We start from the raw sequence: 21,094 nt of genomic DNA on the forward strand, positions 1-21,094 counted from the left end.
GGGCGCGCGGCGTCGCTATTGGCTGGAGCCGTGCGGGGGGCGGGGCGAGGGGCCGCGGCGCGCGGCGTGGGCCGGGCCGGGGCAGAGCGAGAAGTTGGCGGCGGCGGCGGGAGCGCAGGTGAGCGGCGGCCGCGCCGGGAGGGATCCCGCGTTCCGGAGCTGCGGGGCGCCGCCGGCCCCGGGGCCGCACGGGCCAGCCTGTTCCGGGGGTGGGAGCGCGGAGCTGCAGCTCCACGCGCCGCGGAGCCCGGGCACGGCGCGGCTCCCCCCTCCCGCGCCCCATCCTTCGCGCTGCCCGGTGTCGCCCGTGCTGCAGACGGGCCCCGCCGCCCCCCCGTCACCCTCCAGGAGCAGGTGAGCCACTGACTAACGCACATTGTGCTCTCGGCGACTCCACTGTGCGTGTGACAGCGGCTAACCTGCTCCTCGGACATCACTGTGCGGCCGCCTCGCCTCCCCGGACCCGCGCCTCGAAGCCTCGACGCCCTCCTGCCCTCTCGGCCAGCCAGGTGAGGGGCTCCGGCGTGCCAGGGAGTCGGCTCCCCCATCCGTCGCCACTGTCCTGCCTCCAGCGGTTGCCCACGCTCGGCTCTGCGGACCCCCGAGGCGCTCGCTGTGCCCCAGGATCGGCCGCAGTCGCACGGGGAGCGCGGAAAGGTTGAACGCTCCTGCGGCGGGGCTCGGTGTGTCCGGCGGGAGCGGAGATGGAGGGAACGGGCCGCGTCGGCGTGTGGGTGCGGATAGTTGGTGGTAAAGTTGTTCAGGAGGGATGGCGTGCCCCCCTCTGTTCTCTTGCTCTTCTCCAAAGTAAATAAGTGCTAGCGGACTCCGTACCAAGTTAGAGACGCATCATCCCGGCCGGTGACGTCTTGAGACCCGGTCTGTGACTAACTGAACTGCTATTGCCAAGGGTGTGTTAACAGAAGAAACTCTGCCTAGTATTGCCCTGGATGAGTCACATTTAAAGAGAGACTCTCTAGTCTGTTAAAGGAAAAGCAGAAATGAGCCTCACTTTCCTTTTTTGTGCTGTTTTTTTTCCATCCCACCCCTCACCTTTGCTTGTTGTTTACTTCATCTTGTGCCAGGGCTCTGTTGGCATCCCGGCCCTGGCTGGGCATTTGCAGAGCTGCCTTGCCCAATGTGCTGTGATGTCACGCAGGGGACTCTGACTTCATGGCCCCGAGGAACAGGAAGGCGAGCCAGGCAGGGACTTTTCCAGCCACCCACGGTGGCTGTCACTAAAAACGGAGGAAGTGACGAAGCAGATGGCTTCTCCTACAAAGTTATCTCTTGTGATTTTTCGGCTGGTGAAGAAGCTGGGTAGTCAAGTGTATTTTCTGAAGAGCAGCACAGCTTCATTGTCAGCTGAAGTTCCTAATAAGCAGCTAGGATTCACCACAGCTGCTGAGGTTCCCTGGAAGGGCTCAGGTATTCCCCCTCTTCCTGGGACTGCTCTCGTGTAGCCCTGGGCTGTTGTAAAGGCTTGGTCTGAAGGAATTGGCAGTGCTCTGGTCAATAAGTAGTTAATTGCACAGAAGACAGAGCAAGGTCCTCTGTTGGTAAAGTGTCTCTCTGAGAAGTTTTGCCTGTCCCTATCTCTCCTTCATGCTCTTATCATTTCTGCCTCTGGGTCCCAGAGGAACATATGCTCTTCACAAGAAAACTCAGCTCCCTCTGTGCTCTCTGTTTCCGTAGTGCTCAAACAGAGAAGATGGGAAAACCAACCAAAGTTATCCAAGATGCTTTCATGTTTGTTCAGAAGCTGAATGGGCCTTTTTATTTTTTTTAATGGAGACAGGGTTGGGGGGCAGACAAGTTTGCAGCTGTCTCAGCCCTGGATTGCTTTTTTCTTCCCTAACTGCACCTACAGCATCTTCCCACTGCTGGTCCCGAGCAGGCAGGAGCACGGTGTAGCCACACAGAGAACGGGAGCGAGGGAAACCTGGTGCAAAATCCTTGTGTGTACAAGTGTGTCTGAGAGCTGAAACTGAAGGCCACAGTCCCCCTGCCACCCCATTTTATAGGTGACCATGCAAGTAACAAACCTGTGTCTGGAAATAAAGGTGCTTTGTTTCTCTTTGAATGAACAGCCCTGCATTTGGGACTGTGCTCGCTGCTGAGTTAACCCCGGGAGATGCCGCTGGCAGGAGCAGCTCTGCAGGTTGCCTGGCAAGGCCTGTCCCAGCTCCCATGAGCAGCACTATGGTGTGAATGCTTCCAACTTCCTGCTACCGATGGACCCATCCTGTTCAGCTCCAGTAAGCAAAAGGAAGGGCTTGAAGTGCAGTTGGTTTGGCTTTGCCTTTTTCGTGTGTATCTCCAGTAAGTGGGGGGAGCATCCAGATCAATTCCTGTTTTTAACATTCTTCTGGCATGATTCAAAACTAACCTGCTGTGCTGTCACCTGAAATCTTCAATAAATGTGCAAAACCAGTGTTTGAGTGCTGATTACTGTAATCCAGGGCATCAGACCAGGTGAAGAGGAAAGCTATGCCTTCTCAGTGATGTGTCTGATTGCACTGCATGCCTGGTTCCTTCCATCTCTTATTTTGCCTCTGTGGCCAGTGAAGGTGGCTTGAAAAGGAGAGCAGAAGGGTGTGACATGGTTGTCCCTTAAGCAGAAAGCCCAGCATCAGCCCTTCTGTCCTGGCCTAGCTGCAGGGTGCTCCTGAGTGATGAGAAAATACACCAGGGCTGTGATGCCCCTTGATTTCATGTTTTTCAGTAGCTAACAAACAGATTTGTAAGATGGTACTTAGCTTGCTTAGAAGAGTAGTTGTGTGCTTTCACTCCAAACTGTGAGATTTTTGGTGAGAGGCAGGGGAGTGTCTTACAGGAGGGGAAGATGCTGAATTTCAGGCCTGTTGAGCTGAAGGGACTCTTTGTGCTCTTCAAAGATTTTGTTCTTGTTTCAGCTCTTCATGGAGGGAAGGGAAACAGGCCTTACCCTTCAAGCACCACGCTAAGAAGCGCCTGTTGTGTTCTATCCATAACATGTCCCAGTGTCAGGTGAGCCCCACCGAAGGAGCAAGCTGCTCTGTGAGGAATAGAAGGAGTACATGAATTGTTTAAGAGGAAGTCTGTTAGTTAAATGCAAGCAGGGACTTATATAATACATCCTAAAAAAAAAAAAAGAAAATTCTGCTGGCAGGAGGTTCCATTGGGAGAGAAACTTGCTCATCCATAAACAAGAAAATTTCCCAGCCTCCTCTAGTGCTTTATGATTTTTTTTTTTTCCAGGGCAAGGTAGAATGCAGTCTGCACTCTGAGATGGAGAAAGAAAAATCATCATAGGAGAGCAGACAATGTTCCCTGCATGGACACACACGCCAGTTCAAACAGCTCTTCTCCATCTGCAGTGAACTATGCTGGGAGAAGCTGTGCAGCCAGGAGCAAGCAGCAGAGCATCTGTACACCACTTGGGGAGCAAAACCAACAGGCATTTTCTCCTCCAGACATTCACACCTTTCCTTATGTAACTGGTGCTGAAGTGTGTGCTTTGAAAGCTGCTTGCCAAATCCAGGGGCTGGGAGGCAGCACAAATGCTTCTAGCACTCTAGATGAAATTGAGGGGGAAAAAAAACCCAAACCCAAACACCCAGGAACTTGTACAAATACGTAACTGCAACTTGGGGATGGTTCAAGTGTCTGCAGCAGTGTTACCCTGAAGAAACTGCACTGGCCTGGAGCAGTGCTGGCACCCAGACCACCATCTTATGAGGATGGTGAGGAGCTCATTGTCCAGGATAGAGGGGTGAGGAGCTGGGGGCCATTTTTCTTACACAATATTAAAAAAACAAAAACCAAAAAACCTAAAAAAAAAAAAAAAATTAAAAAAAAAAATCACGTAGTGCAGCCAGGAAAAGGGTGCCAGGGAGGCTGGAGGTGGCTGAAATACTCTTCTGAATGGTGCCTTGTGCTGGCAGAACCTGCAGATTTATTTAAAAAAAAGCCAACAAAAATGCAGGACTGCTCAGTAGCGAAAAACAGGTACATCCTTCACTTTGTGATTTTTTGGGTGGCACTAGAGCTAGCCAGGAGAAGCATCTGAGGAGAGAGAAGCTCTGAAGTCCATTCCTGCCCACTCCAGGGAAGGAAGAAGCTGCCCACAGTGCCTGAGGGACATGGGGACATGAGTCCCTGCGCAGCCAGGCACAGCATCCTCGAGCCACCCTGCACGCTTGGATCCCTGCCTTGCCCGCGAGCCAGTTGTTCCCTCTCCAGTACGCGCCGTACGCAGGACTTTTGGTTTGTTTTTTAAGGGAAAAAACAATAATTTATTTGCTTTGTTTTAATCTCATAACAATGGGTAATGGTAATTTCTTCCTACCACTCTGTAGTGGCCTAGAAAAGGACAGCATCATCTCCACTGTAGCAAGAAGGCTTGTCCCAGGGCATAAAATTTTAATTAGGAACAATCACGCAGCCTTGAAATGGGAATTGCGAGCAGCAAAAAAAGTCAAACCATCAATAAAATATTCAATGGCAGAAATGTATTATTGACACAGTCTTTAGAGCAGCTAAAAGCGGGAAGGCGGGGGAGCGGGTATTGAGCCTCGCTGCGTTAAATAACAGCGGGGACCCGCCCGCCCGGCCGGCCGGCACAGGCCCCCCGAGCCGGCAGGAATATAGGTCACCCTCGGCTGGGGAGCTCCCCAGGTAACACAGGAGTTTGATTACCACCTCTGCCCCACGTGCACCACAGCAGGGAGAGAGTAATCAAAGCAGTTCATTACCTCGTGAAACACTGCTGGCCTAGGCAGCAGCTGGGTGATGGTGGGTAGGTCACAAAATGAAGAAAATCTGCAAAGAGCCAGTCTTGAGCTGCAAAGAGTTAGCCCCTGGTCACAGCCCTCTCACTAGTCCCATGCCTGGTTATCAGTGGGGGACACAATTGATTTACTCTGTCTCCCACCCATGCAACAGTTCCAAATCCCACATGCCAGCCAAGGGGCATCAGCTGAAGGACCAAATCTGCTGTGATATATATTTTAAATCCTTATTTTCCACACCCTCCCACACCTCCTTCTAGGAAAGACTGGTGCTGGTTTGGCATGTTATGATTATGACTGAATTATGACTGAACCGACAAAACTGATAAATAATATATAATTGTAACAGAGGTGAAAAAAACCCCCAGACATTCAAATTAATTTTCTGCCCCCATGTGGAAGTACCATAGGTGATGACCCTTTTCCTGTTTATTTTGCAGAAGGCAAGGCTACAAATGTAACCCAAAAAATGAAAGATCCAGTTTTAAACCTGAAGAGGTCAGTTTTTTGGGATACGCAAAGGATGTCCCGTGACACACTGAAATCTGGCCATGTCCAAGGCAAGTGGGTTTTCTAAACCTGCTTTTCCCTCCGCTCCCCAAGCAGCACTGAAATGCTCTTTACAATGTCCATCACCCAAGATGGACATTCTTAGCAAGGCAGAATCTTTAAAAGCAAGAGTCCAAAAAAAAAAAGGACATGAAGCCCAAAAAGCAAACAAGCAGGAAGAAACCAAATGCAGCTGCATGGAACAAACACATTTTTAACTAATTTTCCTTGAGATACATGATTTAAGGAGGAGGGTGAGGAGGAGCTTGAAAAGCAACCCACCCAAAAGCCCCAATTCAAAAAAGGCAGCTTTGAAACTGCATCTCCCCACTGTGGCAGCTCTCCAGTCATAACCTAAGACACAGCAGTACCAGTGGATCTCCCAAAAAACCAAACTTTAATCCTTTAATATTACTTGATCAGCCTGCTGGGCTGTGGTGGCACCTAGAAAATCAGCTTTGAGAGGGGAAGATGTCCCCAGGGACAAGAGCCCAGCAGAAGCTCGGGGGAGATGGTGATGGACAGCAAGAGCTGACATTCCTGGCTGCAGTTATCCAGGTGCAGACAAAGGGGCTTGGAGGCAAATAGGAAATTTCCCCTTACCTGGCTCATGTCTGCAGCTGAGCGCCACCCCCTTTGCCTCCTGTCCTAAAATGCTCTGAGCTGCTGCTGTGCATTATTAAAATGTTGCCATGTTTCATCCCAGAGATGGCCGCATCTCACTGGAGACATCCCCTGGTTGTAAAGCACTTCATGATTAAAAAAACAAAGAAAAGGGGAAAAAAAAAAGAAAAGAGCACTGTGTGCATAAGAGTCAGTCGGTTATAAAATACTCACAGCTTTAATTCGGCAAATAGAAAGAGATGGCTTGGAAATGGAAGAGGCAGCTGCGGGGTGCGCAAAGCGCTCGGACGCGTCCGTCAGGCGCCGGCAGGGACGGCTCACCCTGGCCACAACAGCACACTCACACTCGCTTTGCTCAAATCCTTTCCCAAAGATTTATTGAAAATTGGATCTGCGGCGCACAGGATTTACATTCACACAGGGGAAGCGGGGTTTTACGGGGAACGCTGTGCCCAAGTCACATTTTTCGCATACGACACGTTGAAAACAGGCTCAGGGATCTCCCAGACAAACTCATCCCCTCCCCAAACCGCTTTGGTTTTGCAATTAAAATACAAGGTGACCCACTGCGACAGATGAACAGAATGGTAACTACTGGCCATCGAGTTAAAAAAAAGTATCAGGGAAATGTCACCAAGAGTATTTTGGTCCTGTTCCCCACTCACACACCACCACCAGGGAAGGGCTCATTCTGCAATTTTTTACTTTAAAAAAGAAGTTGAAAGATTAAATGAATTTAAGAAAAACAACTCCCGCTGTGTGCTTCCTTGAAGCATGGTCTGTGGCACCATAGAAAGTGGTTTCTCCTACAGGTTTCTTATAATATGCACAAAAAAAAGACAGGCCAGAAATTTGTCTTAAAACTGCTTTGGGCCTCCCCTGCCACCAGTGAAGAGGCTGTTTGTCATGGCCCCACTTGCAGTGACGAGTTGATGTAAAATCTGTTAACTTGCTCCATCCAGGTGAGCCTCCACGTGGGTCTCCACTGCAGCTTCGCTCCCCTAGTCAAAGGAACAATGACTTTTCCAAATGCATGATGGATCTTTTCAGGAGGCTATTCAGAATGGGTGCACTGCTGTTTTCTGTTCAATAGAGAAACTGCTTAAAAAAAAAATAGAAGGGAGTAGTTTTCGTCCTCAGGGGAGGCAGGTTGCTTTGTGAGATCAGTCTCTACTTTTACTTTACAGTCTGTAAAAATATTCTGTCTGGCCATCCACATCCATTCACAATATAAAGCAGTAAAAAAAATATAAAATATATATATATAATATGGTTTATTTATACAGTTACACTTTGAAGGCAATTGATTTTCCACTGCCTGGGCCCTTCTACCTCCAGATGCTCTGCCTGGTTGATACAACTGCAAGACAAGAGAAAAAAAAAAACACCTGAGCAATCCCACCATGGTGGGTGAGCACTTGCAAAAAGGAGAGTGGAAAACAGGATGTACGTGAGCATAAAGTCTGGACCAGGAGATGGGAATGTGGTTGCTGCAGTGTCCTGAAGGATGGGTGGATGTATTGGGCTGTGTGGAGGATGGCAACAGGGTTTTGCTGAGGCAAAGGTGGCACGGGTGGGAGTAGGATGCCAGGGTGGAGACAGCATCACCACAGCAGGTAGGTGTCCCTGCCACAGCTCTCTTTTGCTGCACTCAAAAAACAGGTGCAAGGGGACAAAAGAGTCACGGGGGGGTAGAAAAGGTTTCGGCATGAACTGGTCACTAAGATGGAATAAAAGTAGCTCTTGTAAAAGACAGGAGACAAGTCCTCCTCATCCTAACTGAGCAAGATCTTAACCCTGGGGGATACAGAGTGGCAGAAGAGGGGATGAGAACCATCCTCCACAGCTCCTGGCAGGGCAGAGAGCCAGGCTGCCAGTGTGTGAGCCCCTGGCAGCACAGCAGAGACTGCTGGAGTGTGAGCTTTGCGCTTCCTAATGGCATCTATAAATAGCTCTGGCCTCCCACCACAGCACACGCTTGCTCTCTGCAGCCCATTTTGGGCAGCAAAAGCCTCTCCCCTCTTCCCACCCATCCTCTGCAGAGCGGCTCACGCTCCCGGGGCCCCGCTGGGACATACGCACCCTCGGGGTTCAGGCTGGACACCAGGGGCTCCGGCAGGGTCCTGGGATGGCCGAGGAGCTGCTTGGTGCTGACCTGGGGAGGCAAGTCTGTACCAGCGGTGGGAGAAAAACCTACAGGATGGGGAAAAACATCCAGCTCAGGCAGGGCTCAAGCCTCCCCGGCTTGCTGGGCACAGCCGCTGCAGTGCCACAGGGCAGTCATGTCACCCGCTCCAGCTGCTCCAGAGGAGAAATGACCAGGTTCCTTTCCATGAGAACCCCCCCGCTGCCTCCTCTCATGGCTGTGAGGATGCAGACAAGGCCCTGGACACCACCCTTCCCTCGCCAAACACAGAAAGGTCATTTGTGGCCAGAGGATGTCCCCACCAGCCCACAGCCCCCGGGGACTGATGCTGGCCTTCAGCCACCTGCCTTCTGCTGCAGCCGCTGTGGTGACATGAGCAAGGCAGTAAAGGAAACCTCCCCGCAGCCACCTCGGCCCCAAAAGCAGCAATGCAGGATCTGACTCCCGTGCATGTCTACCAGCAGCCCCCAGGCTTCAATGGGGAGGAGGAAGGAGCCCCAGGGGTGACAAATCTCTGAAACCCCATGGAGTGGTGAGCAAGTGCTACGCCAGCACACAAACCCCCACCTGCCTAATCTCAGTGCCCAGGGGAGAACTGGTCAGCTTTGGGGCTGACCCCTCAGAGAGGAGGCAGGGAGCGGGCAGGGGTCCCGCGGAGCAGCCCCCGCGGCCGAGCCAGCGGCAGCGTGCTGACCTCCGTTTCTCCGGTAGGCTGGCAGCTCGCACGGGCTCGGCTCTGGCTGGGCGTCCTCCTCGGACCTGGCCTGCAGGACGGTCACCGTGGCCCCCGTCTGCTGAATAAACTGCTGCAAATTACACTGCCTCAGCTCCTTATTTAACTCCTCCAGCTCTTGGGTCTGGGCCTGCAAAACACACACCGAGGGGGGGACAGGGTGAGCCGCATGTTCCCCCCGTGCCCCAAGCCAGCCGGCAACCATCCGCTGGGGCTGCTCCCCTGGCGGTGCCAGCAGAGCGAACCTCAGGGCTACTGAGGCTCAGCCGCCCCTCTCTGAGCGCCTGCAGGAAGGGAGGTGCCCAGGCAACGGGGACGAGGAAGACGCTGGTGTGGGAACAGCCCTGCTCTGCTGCATCTCCACAAGAGGGTGCGAGCAGCCATCAAACGGCGGCCGCCGCCGCGCTGGGAGATGCCAAATGCAAATGAGATGCTCAAGGAAAGATGCTGAAAGCATGGACAGCCTGGGGAAGGCTTGGCTGGAAAAAAGCTTCCCCATTTTGCTCCAAAGGGGACATGGTGGGTAGAAGGTGGGAATCATGCAGCCCCTTGGCCCCTGATGCTGGGAGGCTGCAACAGGAGAGCTGGGGGGACGTCACAGCTCATCCCCAGAGCTGCCATCTCCACACTGCACAGCACCCCACCATGAATCCAAGCCCTGCATGGTCAAAAGACTTTGTGCACAGGCACCACGGAGATCTGTGCTATGCCCTTTGTGACTCCTTCATCCAAGATGACATCGGCCCTTGTGCCAATGCCACCAACCCCACACGTAGACCGCTTGCTCCAGCACTATTGCCTGTGCTGGAGCAAGGTGATGCTGTGCTCCCGGAGCACCAATCAGAAGAAGCATTAGCCCAGACACAGCTTGCACAGAGAGCAACTGGTGTAGGACCCCGTGCCAGTGGGGCATGGGTGGTGGTGTCCCTCTGTCAGTGATCACTGCTGCTGAGAGATGTGCACCCAGTCCCAAGTTCACTGGGCAGGTGGAGTAACCAACCCCACGCAACCTATTGGTCTAATGTGTCTGGAAAGCTGGTCCCACCCCCTCCCGAAGGTCTTACCATCCCATGGGGTGGCTCAACCCAGTCCTATCTACCTGCAGGTTCTTTTCAGCTTCCTCCAGGGCCTTCTCCACGCTGGCCAGGTTGCTCTCCAGCTGGGTGCCTTGCTTGACCTTGGCTTCCAGGTCCCTTTTCATTTTGGTGGCCATGTCCTCCAGCTCTATGGGGCTGGGCATAGAGATCTCCTTCCCCCTCTTGGCCCTCTCAGCCATCTCCCATTGGATCTCCTCCTGCAGGGCTTCAGTCCGGACACTCAGCTCATAGATCCTCTGGGTGTACTCCTCCAGGCTGGCCCGCAGGCTCCTAACCCGCTCCTGTCGCTCCCGCTCGCACTCCTTTTCCAGCCGGAGCTCACTCTGCCAAAACTCCTCCTCACCCAGCTCCGTCTCGTTCCTCCGCACCACTTGCTCCAGATAGAGGATCTCATTCTCCTGGCCAGCAAGCCGGCTGCGCTCCCAGAGCCGTAGGTCCATTTCTAGGGTGTCCCCATGGGCCTCCAAGGAATGCAGCTGCTCCTGCTGCTGCAGCACTCTCCTAAAAAGCTCCTCCTTGGAGGGCTGGACAACACCACCACCCTCCAATTCTAGCCCATCCCGTGTTTGGTGCCTCCATCGGCCCACGGTGAACAGGTCACTGGAGCCTGTAGGACCCAGGCTGAAGGTCATGGATTTTTTTGGCTCCCTAGAACGGGGCCCATCTATGCTGGTGAGCCTGGGCTTGATGGGCAAGCTGGCCCGGATGAACGTCCTCTCGGGAGCTTGGGGAGCGCCCTCCGAGGAGGGCCGCTCGGCCATGCTGGGGCCTGTCCGCCGCAGGATGAACTGCACATCGTTGGCATACTGCCCACACTTGGCCAGCGACTCCAAGGGACACTCCAGCGGCAGCAGCTGCCGCTCCTTCTCCCGCAGCTTCTGCACCAGCACATAGCGGCCCGTCTGACCTGCCGGGAGGAGGCGAGCACATCAGATCGGGAAAGCAGAGGCCAGCAGGGGTGTGCTGAGGCTGCTGCCCCACAGGCAGTGCTGGTGGCATCCCCACCACCACAGAGCAAGACCTCCACCCACCCAAGGACTCCTCTTCCCAGGAAGAGCCTGCAGATGGGGCACCCCCTGGCAGATGGAGATGGCTCACCGATGGCCCGTGCCAGGGCGATGACCACTTCTTGGCAGGTGGTTTGCTCCGAGACTCCACACACGACCCTCTGGATCCCATCCACCCAGACCTTCAGCTCCATCCCCACAGCTGCCGGGCCTCAGGTGCTCTGGGTCATTGCAGGACAGGCTGCCTGTGGGGAGAAAAGAAATCAGGTTTCCATCCCAAGCCACCAACAAGGAGTACAAGACATTTTAAAAGCAGTGTGTCATTAAATCAACATCCCATGGGGTGAATCCTAGACCAAGAAGTTGTTCACTGCCACCCTGTGCACAGATTGCACTTTTGCTGATGTTATTAAATGCTGATATTCATCTGCAAAGGAAATTTTTTTCTTTTTGTCATGTCTGGACAGTGGGTCCAAATCTTCCTGTGGTGGGAAATGATGAGGTTTGTGTGCCTGCGTGGTGCCCAAAAGATGCCCGGGTTATTTCTGCTGTGAGCACAGACTTTTAATGGGTTTACTGGAATTTCACTGCAATTTCTCTGGAAATTTGACAGAGTGGCACTGAGGGATTTTCTAAACAACACTGGAAAAGGCAGATGAACTGCTGGCTGCCTGCTTTTGCAATGATATAGAGGGAAGGTGCAGATAATGCACATTTTAATCTTTTCATATTTACATCCATCTCAATTTATAGAGAGAGATTAAGAAATTAAAACAAAGCCTGTTTCTGAAGAAAAACATGACCAAAGGTAGGGTTTGGGAGGGGTAGCCAGGTATGAACACCCATGACAAAGCCCAGGCTCTGACCAACACTGGGCCCAGCTCAACTCCCATCCAGTGGGTACTACTACCATAAAACAACACCTCTTAGCCTGGGCACACCCAACTCCTGTCTCTTCCAGCAGCTCAAGAACTGCAACTGGCATAAATTAAAAAAAATTAAGCACAAGCTATAAAGAACTCAAATATTTGAGCTTACAGTGTTTCCAAACACCATGCAAAGATATATCTATTTTCCCTGATATAACACTGGTTTTGACAGTATCAGTCTTGTCTGAAAGCCCTGGATGGAGTAACATACAATAAATTTTCAGGCCCTCCATCCAGGGGGATCACAAAATGCTTTCCCAGCTTCACCTGGCTGGTCACAACCCCTCCCACTGCTCCAGCTATCCCAAGTTTCCAGCCAGGCAGTGAGAAAGCTTGACCTTAGGTTAAACTCCACTTCTTCATTATTTTTTGTTGCCTACTTGAGTAATCAAAGGGAGGGCTTGAAGGGTCCTGTCGCCGGTGATGAGGAATTTTAATCATGGCGTGAGAAAGGCAAGGAGAAGCCAAGGAAGACACGGCTTCGTGAGGACATTCTGCGCAGGTGCCGGGTCCTGCTGGTGCCACCTCCCTGCCCACCTCCAAAACACGGGCACGGAGCAGCCGTCACAAATACCTCAGCGTTGAGCTCATGTTTGCCTTGGCTGAGCAACTGGGGAAAACCGTGGGGTGAAGGACACCTTGGGTTCAGCCCACCTCTCTGTAAGACCCAAACCACTAAAATTTGCAAGATATAAACTTCAAACTGCGTTTTGGCACCACTCCCCAATCTTGTGTATTCAAGGCTGCAACTGTCCCCCAGCATGGAGCAAAGTCCAGGTGCCACTGCGGCACCACCCAAATCACCCTGAAAAACTGTTGTTCACTGTTGTTCACCACCCCCCAACCTCCCCCTCAGAGCACTCTAACACCAAAACCAGAGTGCAACACATCCCATAGAGCACTTCCTACACCGCCCTTCCCTGGCCAGGGACCAAGCTAGTCACAAATCCAACTTCTTGTACCACAAGCCAGTATATGGGGGCCAGGAGCTTAAGAATAAACAGGAAAAATAACCCAGCTCGTTGAGTCCCACCAAACAGTCTCACCTTGCTGGCAGAATCCAGGGGCTACCGAGCGCTGTGGAGCAGGATGGGTCCCGGGCACCTGTCCGGGTTCAAACCAGGCACCAACCTCTGGCCCCGCCTTGGCCGCTGCTCCAGGCAATCATTTACCAGCAGCCCGGCGAGCGGCACAGTGCTGCCAAAAAGCTGAGAAACAGGCAGCCAGCTTTGCTGCTCATGCAAGAGAAACCCTCCAAAAAAGCAGCCAGGGCATAAGCCCCACCACATTCTTCACCACTCCAAAATCCAATGGATTTTATTGCTTCCTTAGATCCTTGCAAGCACTGGGGGTCCTTGCTGTAATCTCTGCGGGGTTTGGGAGTTGTCTCCAGCTTGCAGCCAGACACAGGATGTTATCTATCCCCTTGAAGGGGACTGAGGGCTGCTCCTTTCCCTGCCTGCCCTCCCCCTGCCTTCTGGGGAGGATCAGCTCCCACTTAAAACCAGCCTCACTGCCCCTCTTCCCCCAAATCCCTGGCCTCAGGAGGGAACTGACAGAATGAAGGTTCATCCTTATCTGAGGGGACCTGCAATGCTCTCCAATCCCCTCAGTTCCTGCTTGAGAGGGACACAACAGGCTGTACTCAGCATCTCATCCCCAATACTCCACCATGACAGCATCACCCTAGTTAAAAAAAACAAAACACCATAAAACCCCACCAGGCAATAAACCTAAAAACATTCACCTTGCCCCAAGCAGCACCTTTGCTGTAACCCACTCAGTTTTTTACCATCACTCAAAACCACAGAAGCTGGGGGTGAGTCTCACTGTCCCACTTGCAAATAGACCCCCCTCTTAATGGGGTTCTCTGCTGACCCCCTATATTAATAGTGGGTGGCTTCATTACACCACCAGGTAGGAGAAATAATGGGCTTTTTTTGGGGCAAGAATTATTTTTCTTGGGGAAGAGTAGCTTCTCAGCAGAAGGCGGGTTTCCAGCTGCCTCTGTTTGTATTTGTCCCAGGAGGTCACTTTGATCATAAACCAGAAGTGCAGGGAGCTGCCAGGCCCTGCCCCAAAACAGCACCAGGGAAGCCAGCAGGTGCTGTGAGTGCCAGGACACATGACTGCTGTTCCCAAAGGCCACTCATTTTATTCTAAATAATTTTTATTGGAAGCTGATTAACAAAATGACTAATTTTCTGTTCCCTTTCCCCATGTGATGGGTCCTAAAATTGAGGGTAGGGATGATTCATGCCATGACTTCAACAGATTTCCTGACTGGAAGTCAGAATTTCAAATGCTGACACTAAAAAATATATATTTATTTAGAATTAAAAATCTCAGATCCTGCAGCTTTATTTTGATTTCTGGCACTGCTGTCTCCCAGCCTCCCAGAAACTGTCAGGCTAAAGGAAGTGGAGATGAAGGAGTATTTCTGCACGTGCAGGAGGATGCACATCTTGCTCCTGCTAAATGCCATCCTGATGGCTGCTGGGACTCACAAGGGTTTGGTGACCTCCCCTGGACCTGAAATAATGGAATATTGGTCAGTCAGCCTCCTCACAGAAGTGAGGACCACTCCTGATTTGTAGGGCCACCTGCCCTACACCTACCACCTGTGGGGTGTCTCAGAAGCTGAGACAGCACCTTCCAGCCAAGGACTGCAAGCACTTGGCAAGAGTCTTTCTACTATGTTTTGCCACACACAATAATAATAATTAAAAAAAAAAATACCAAAATCTGTTTCAGAAAAAACTCACCCATTTTGTACCCAACAGCAAGGCATACTGCAACCCAAATACCAAAGTACCCCAAACATCTCTACCACAGCTCCTAAACAGGACCATCTGGGACCAGCATAAAGGTTTTGAGATGGGCAACCTACCAGCAGCACTAAGGCTTCACCCATTTTTGCAGGTTCACTCACCTCCCTCACTGTGTCAGCCCCTGGCAGGGAGCTGGGTACAGGGCCAGGTGGCTGGAGAGGAGCTCCACAGGGAAGGCTTCCAAGAAAATATAACTAAAAGTGAAAGGAATCCTGAAGACCAGCCTTTCATATCAGGGTTTGGGCCGAGGGTAGGGCCATAAAGACTCATAGTTAATAAACTGCATCAGTACTTGAGAGCAGGCTGTGATGAGCCTGCCATCCACGAAGCAGCAAGGTGTCCACAGGGACCAGCAGCTTTGCATCCCTTTGGATGCAGTGCAGGAAAATGCTGGGGTACTCTCAGTTGTTTTATTTCCACTTTGAACCTGACCCTCTGGCTCCTGTCCCACCCAATGCCAGGGGGATGCTCATCCCAGCCGTGTGCAGACACACCAATAAACAACCCCAACCCAATACATGAGTAAGCAGCAGGAGGGGAGGGGAGGGCTGGCCCAGTGCTGCCATCCTCTGTGCTGGGGCGCTGGCAGGCTGGCTGTGACTCACTGCCCTGGATCAACTGCTGCGGTGACACATCCAGCAGCTATTTAATACTTCCTCAAGTCTCTCCCTGCTCTAAGCACTGGGCCCAGCTCCTGCACCAAAGGGGAGAGATGGTACTTGCCCACCTGCTGAAACCTCTGGTGGGGCAGAAGCCTCCCTGTTACTGTGGTGACCAACACAGAGAAGATCCATAAATAACTGGATCCTCCTGACAACACCTGCAGCAGGTTGGAGGGGATGGGACATGGTCCAGGTTTCCCTCCAGACCATGAACTGTGTCCTGCTGCCTTGGGACCCTCTTTTGGAGTGACATCACCTGCCCTTGGCTGAGCTGTTACAGGGACTGAGCAGTTCTGCTGGGCTTTCCATGCCATGTCCATCCCAGGACAGAAGGCAATACCGTGGTCAGGGTTGACCGATCCAGTGCTGAGCACAGATCAGCCATGGCAAGGTTTAATGCCATGGCACATGCCAGGCTGGCAGCTCCCTTGCTGGGCAGAGATGACCATCCACATCTCTCAACAAGCTGTCTCTGCAGAAGAGTCTGGCAACCACCTATGGTCACTGCCACCACAGCTGGGAGCACCAGACAAAGCTCCAGCCACTTGGTGCATGACCTTTCCACCATTCCAGCTTGTCCTGAGGATGCCAGCCCCAGGATCCTGAAGGAACACGTACTCTGGCCTGGTGCAAGGCAGCCAAGAGGGTCACCTATCAAAGGCAGCAGTGTCCTGTCCTTCAGCACAGGGACCATCATGGTGAGGCTGGGACACTCGCACAGAGCTCCACACTGGAGCAGCAGATGGGTTACTTCATCCCGGCACAAAGAGTTGACAGGGGTTAAACAAGCTCAAGAGGTGACAAACAAGTCCTACCAGAGTGGTCACAGCCCAGAGAGGCAGCTCTTCATCCTTCCACCATCACAGGGAGGGCGTGCAAGTGCTTCTCACACCCCAGCCTAAGGAAACCACCGGCCCTTACACAAGGCAGCCACAAGTACCCAGGAGCAAGGATGCAGCCAGCATGGGGCTCTAATTCACACCCAAGCAGCTTATTTAGGGGTGGCCATAATAGCACCATATCCTCAGTTCACCCATCATCCCCATCCAGCTCCCTACCCTGACATGTTGCGCCTGACAGCAAGCCCTAAAAATTGGTAAATTACCAAAATTGGTAATTTAACCTGAAGGTGCACTTTTACCAGAGATGTGTGGAAGGACCTGAGCCCAAACACCCTCCAAGGGTCTGCTGCCTTTCAACAGCAGCTTCTGCTGGGGGTACCCTACAGCTCATAATGCACACTTCCATCAGCAAAAGTTATACCCGTGTTTCAAGGGCTTTTTGTACTAAAGGAAATCAAAGGAAAACTGTCTTGTGGCATTTGCATGCTTGAGAGCTAAAACATTATTTGAGCCAGAAATCACAGACGACCATGAAAATCCTCTGGCAATCCAAGGGGGCACATGTCCCACACAAGGATCTTGCAATCTTGCAGGAACTGCCCAAAGAGACAGATTTCTGGAGAGCCATAAGCAGCACACCAGCAAACCCCCATTAAGAGAAAAATAGAGGCTTAGAGATTTTCTGCTCCACTTCCTCCCAAAAATTACAGACCCATGCTAATATGACTGGGGAAGCTGGCCAATGTTGAGCGGGGCAGGAAGAGTCAGGGACAAATCTTGCCCAGGGCTGTGATGCAGAACGGGGACAGTCCTCAGGGTGATGGCCTTCGGCAGGGATTTAGGGGAGGGAGGCTCACATCATGAGTGGTGTCAAAGACTCACTCCATGCCACTCCCACCTGCCAGGATTTCTGCTTTTAAACCCAAGCTTTTGGGTCTGCTACAGCATCAGACCCACAGGGAAATAGAAGAAATGGAAACAGCACTGTGAAGAAGCTGGGAGACCTTTTCTCCCTCTTAGACTAAGATTAAGACTTGTGGCCATGCCAGGTCAGCATTGAGAGTCATACGAAAACATCAAGAATCACTGCCAGTGACATTTTAGGGATGATTACTAGTCAGTCCACCCCACAGATGAGCCACCAACCAAAAGCTCATTATAAATTAAAAGCAGCAAAAACACCTCTCCACCTACTGCACACACTCACGTTACAGCGTTTCAGCCTGGAAGCGGAAGGATCATCTTTCACACCTGCATGCATCATGTTTCTCCCTTGCAGCACTAATGGCTACTGTCCATGGGGGGAGAGCAGGCAGGGCTGGCTAGGAAAAAGTCTGCCCTAAACATGCAGGTTTGCAAGGGAACCATTAGCAGCACCTGCTATTCCAGTAACCATTACCAACACCTCCAGTCCCACATGTGAAGAGTGACTTCATGAAAGCAGCTGGAAATAAATCCGTAGGTTCTTCCCAAGGGAGAGAAGCAAAATTAGCAACAGTGTGTAGATTAGCAGGGAAAGAGGAAAGGCTTTTGCACTCCCATGCTCTTTTCTTTCTTGTGCAATTGAGTGCACCCTGATGCCATGCCCAGGATGGACCCAGCTTTACCCCCAGTACAGGGGCAAGACAAGGTCCAGGTATCTTGGGGCTCTAGGCTGATCTAGATTAGGTTCATCATCTTTAGGGATGACTCACAATCCAGCTCCTAAAAGGCAGGCTCTGAGGGATGCCCAAGCATCCACACAAACACAACCATGGCACTCATATGCCAGCAGGTCAGAGTCTCTGCTGTGTTTATCTTCCACAGCAGTCAGTCATCAGTGAAAGCACGATGCAATTTGTGAGTATGCCCCTGTTATTACACACAGTCCATTCCCCAGGTCAGAACACAGGAGGAATCTTGAGAGGCAAGAGCCTGGTCAAGCCTTGGAAATACTCCTCCCCAGCCAGAGAACTTCCATTTCTCCCCCTTTCAAGGGCAAGACCCAACCAATGATGTCTCTCTCCCAATGCCTCCAGAAGAGCCAGAAAGGACCCTCAAAGTGCAGCTTCCTTGAGATGCTCACCCAGTCCAGCCCAGAGGATGAGCATTGACCACCTATAATGCAAGCAGAGACAGACACTCTCCCTGTCTCCTGTCAAATTAATCCCCATAGGATTTCATCCCCATAGGATTACAGGAAAATTCAGGCTCTGCAGCTGTCCTGCAAATAGGACCAGGGACATAAAAAAGCCAAATGACCTACAAATATTGTCCCTCCAACCTGCCTTCCAGACTCCTTTAGAAGTGCTGGTGTCAGCCATCAGCAATTCTCTCTCCATTCCAATTCTCCTCCTACAGGAGAGGGTAATTAACAAATTAGCAAATACAGAAGCAGGGATAAACCTTCCAGATTTTATTCTCCATTTCCAGAATAACTTGCAGTTTCCTACCCTGCTTCAGAAAGCAGCCACATGCCAAGGACATACTGCTAGGTGTCCAGAGTAGAGGATACGCAGATGAACATGCAGGTCCATGCTGGTGTGGATATTTATTTATAACTTTGTAGGATTAAAAAGGATTTTAATGACCCTTCGCAGAGAGCTGAATAGGCTCCTTTCTCTCACATGCTCAGACACAAAGACAAATAAACAAGAGACTCAGAATGAATCCTGGCTGAAACCTTTGATAAGACCCTTGGGTATTTCAGAAGTCTCTGCTTTCACGCTACCTGGGACATGACTAATTAGGTGGAGGTGCTATCAGTCACTGCCTGAACCCACCCAGAGACAATAAGCTCCTTAAAGCAGTAAAATCATGGCATATCTCTGGAGAGGCAAGTGCATCTGGGACATCCATCTAGGGGTACAAATCACTACAAGTGAAGGAAATCATGCATGGAAGCCTGCATGACCAACTCTAATCCCCCAAACTGCCCTGCTGGACTTTTGGCTGAAGGAGTTTTAATGCCAGCAAAGAACTCCATCTCTTGCTCCATACATAGGTCCAGCACTTAATGATACCTGAAGGACCAAAATGGGATAAGAGCATGAGCTGGGGACTGGGCCAGCACCCCTGCCTACACAGAGTGGGAGACTCAATAAAAATACACTGTTTCTTCTGAAGCATTTAGGGCCTTAATTCTCATGCAGCTAATAATGCTCACATGGGGTCGCTCTGGGGAAATACATACTTTTGATTTTCTTAGCCTAACTTCTTTATACTCAGCAGATCATTAAAAAGCCAAATGAATTCAAAGAGGACAATACCAAATCCAATGTCTCAGCCTAGGCAATCCCCAAACTGCATTTAGGCAGTCAAAAAAATACTTGAGAAGGAGTTTTGAGGCACAGCTAGTTCTCAGCATGCAGCATCTCAAAGATTCAAAGCCATGTTTCCAGCACCTCCACTCCTGGATCCCAATGATGCTTCCCTTCCAGAGTGGAAGAACAAATGTCCTTTTCCAACATATAATGGTGAGTTGGCAAGATTTTAAAAATACTAGAAAGAGCAATATAAAGGTCTTTAAAAAACCAACAAAAACACCCAACTGCAGGAATCCTTTATGCACAAACACCTATGCAGACACAGCTTTGTTTCCCTCAAGTGGGAGTACCTTGAATCACATACGATCACGTACAGCCTTGTGTCCAGGCTGGGTTAGCCCTGGGAAAGCCTCACAGAGCCACTCCTTTGGAATGGGACCTCGAGGACTTGACAAGCTACCCCGAGGATTCCAGAGGAATCAGGGCAGGGAGAAGAGGAAGGAGAGATGACCTTAGAGCAAGCCTGGGAAACACCTACCTTTCTACAGGCAAAGACCTGGGCATACTGATCAAGAGTCCAGGGAGACCACGAGCTGCTTTCTGACAATTAAGCTGTTCCTCAGAGAAGAGTGTGTGTGCGTGTTTGTGTTGCACGAACCAGCCAGCACCGATCACAACATGCAAAGAGGTCCACCCAGCATTCCCACCGCAAGTATGTTTGGCTCTTAGCAGAAAGGAGTGCTGACACCTCCAAACCTTGCCAGAACTTGGAAAAGAAAAATTGGCAAGTGAAAACATCAACCACAAAGCCTCCAAAAAAACCAACACAACCCATCTTTATTCTTATGAAGAGGTGCCTATGGTGTTTATCCAACCTGCTGCACACCACCAGCTGCCTCAGGCAAGCATCCAGAGGCAGAGAGGAGCTCCCTGCTGCACACTCACGTTTCCTGGGGAAAGCATTGTTCACAGCAGGAATCTTTAAACCAGCAAGAACCCTACAAGTGCTCTCCCTGTCAGACAGCTTCACAATACCATCTGGGTGCCAATGCTTTACCCAGGCTGGCAGGAATAACAGGGAGCAAAGGGGAGGCTGCCACTCACTGGGCTTCCCTGCCAACACAGCTCCTCTCCTGCACAATGCTCTAGGTGCCTCCAAAGTCCCCGCTGTGCTCAGGAGTGCAATGCCAGGTCTAACACCACAAAGGACATTCATGGGAGGTTCTGGACCCCAAAGGGCTGTTGAGAGCACTGTGACATTCCACTGTCATGCAGGATGCACCTGAGGGGACACAGGAAGGGTTGAGCATGAGGCTCCAGAGATGAAGAGCTCCAGCAGGTACTGTGTGCTGCAACAGGGTTAGGAAGTAGCAACAAAAGAAGCCTTCGTGGCAATTCAAGAAGCCTTCATGCAATTGTCCTGAAGTTTCCACCGATGTGTTTGGTTAAGAAGTGTTTCAGGTTATTTCTCCCCACCGCCCCCCCCCCAGAGATGAAGAGCTCCAGCAGGTACTGTGTGCTGCAACAGGGTTAGGAAGTAGCAACAAAAGAAGCCTTCGTGGCAATTCAAGAAGCCTTCATGCAATTGTCCTGAAGTTTCCACCGATGTGTTTGGTTAAGAAGTGTTTCAGGTTATTTCTCCCCACCGCCCCCCCCC

The 21,094-nt window shown here is 51.4% G+C and overlaps 1 protein-coding gene and 1 long non-coding RNA gene across 3 annotated transcripts in view; one reads left to right on the forward strand and one right to left on the reverse strand.

Moving 5' to 3' along the window:
• The first annotated feature begins 6 nt into the window (after positions 1–6).
• LOC121361024 lies at positions 7–3,737 on the forward strand. The gene is made up of 3 exons (XR_005956288.1): positions 7–509; positions 2,091–2,258; positions 3,241–3,737. It is a non-coding gene; the product is annotated as an uncharacterized LOC121361024 (long non-coding RNA).
• A 2,664-nt stretch (positions 3,738–6,401) lies between these two features.
• LOC121361023 (ras association domain-containing protein 8-like) overlaps positions 6,402–21,094 on the reverse strand; it is a 19,640-nt gene continuing 4,947 nt past the window's right edge. Inside the window, exons 2-6 of one of the 2 annotated variants that reach the window (XM_041481320.1) lie at positions 11,020–11,173; positions 9,924–10,828; positions 8,786–8,954; positions 8,028–8,138; positions 6,402–7,305 (exon numbers count right to left, since the gene is read on the reverse strand). In XM_041481320.1, coding sequence (XP_041337254.1) covers positions 7,274–7,305; positions 8,028–8,138; positions 8,786–8,954; positions 9,924–10,828; positions 11,020–11,122 — 1,320 coding nt within the window. In that variant the 5' untranslated portion in view covers positions 11,123–11,173 and the 3' untranslated portion in view covers positions 6,402–7,273. The remainder of the gene's footprint in view (positions 7,306–8,027; positions 8,139–8,785; positions 8,955–9,923; positions 10,829–11,019; positions 11,174–21,094) is intronic. The other variant, XM_041481321.1, reaches the window with a different exon arrangement.

Source organism: Pyrgilauda ruficollis, unplaced genomic scaffold (genome assembly GCF_017590135.1).
Source record: "Pyrgilauda ruficollis isolate IOZ18807 unplaced genomic scaffold, ASM1759013v1 scaffold55, whole genome shotgun sequence".
Lineage (NCBI taxonomy): Eukaryota > Metazoa > Chordata > Aves > Passeriformes > Passeridae > Pyrgilauda > Pyrgilauda ruficollis.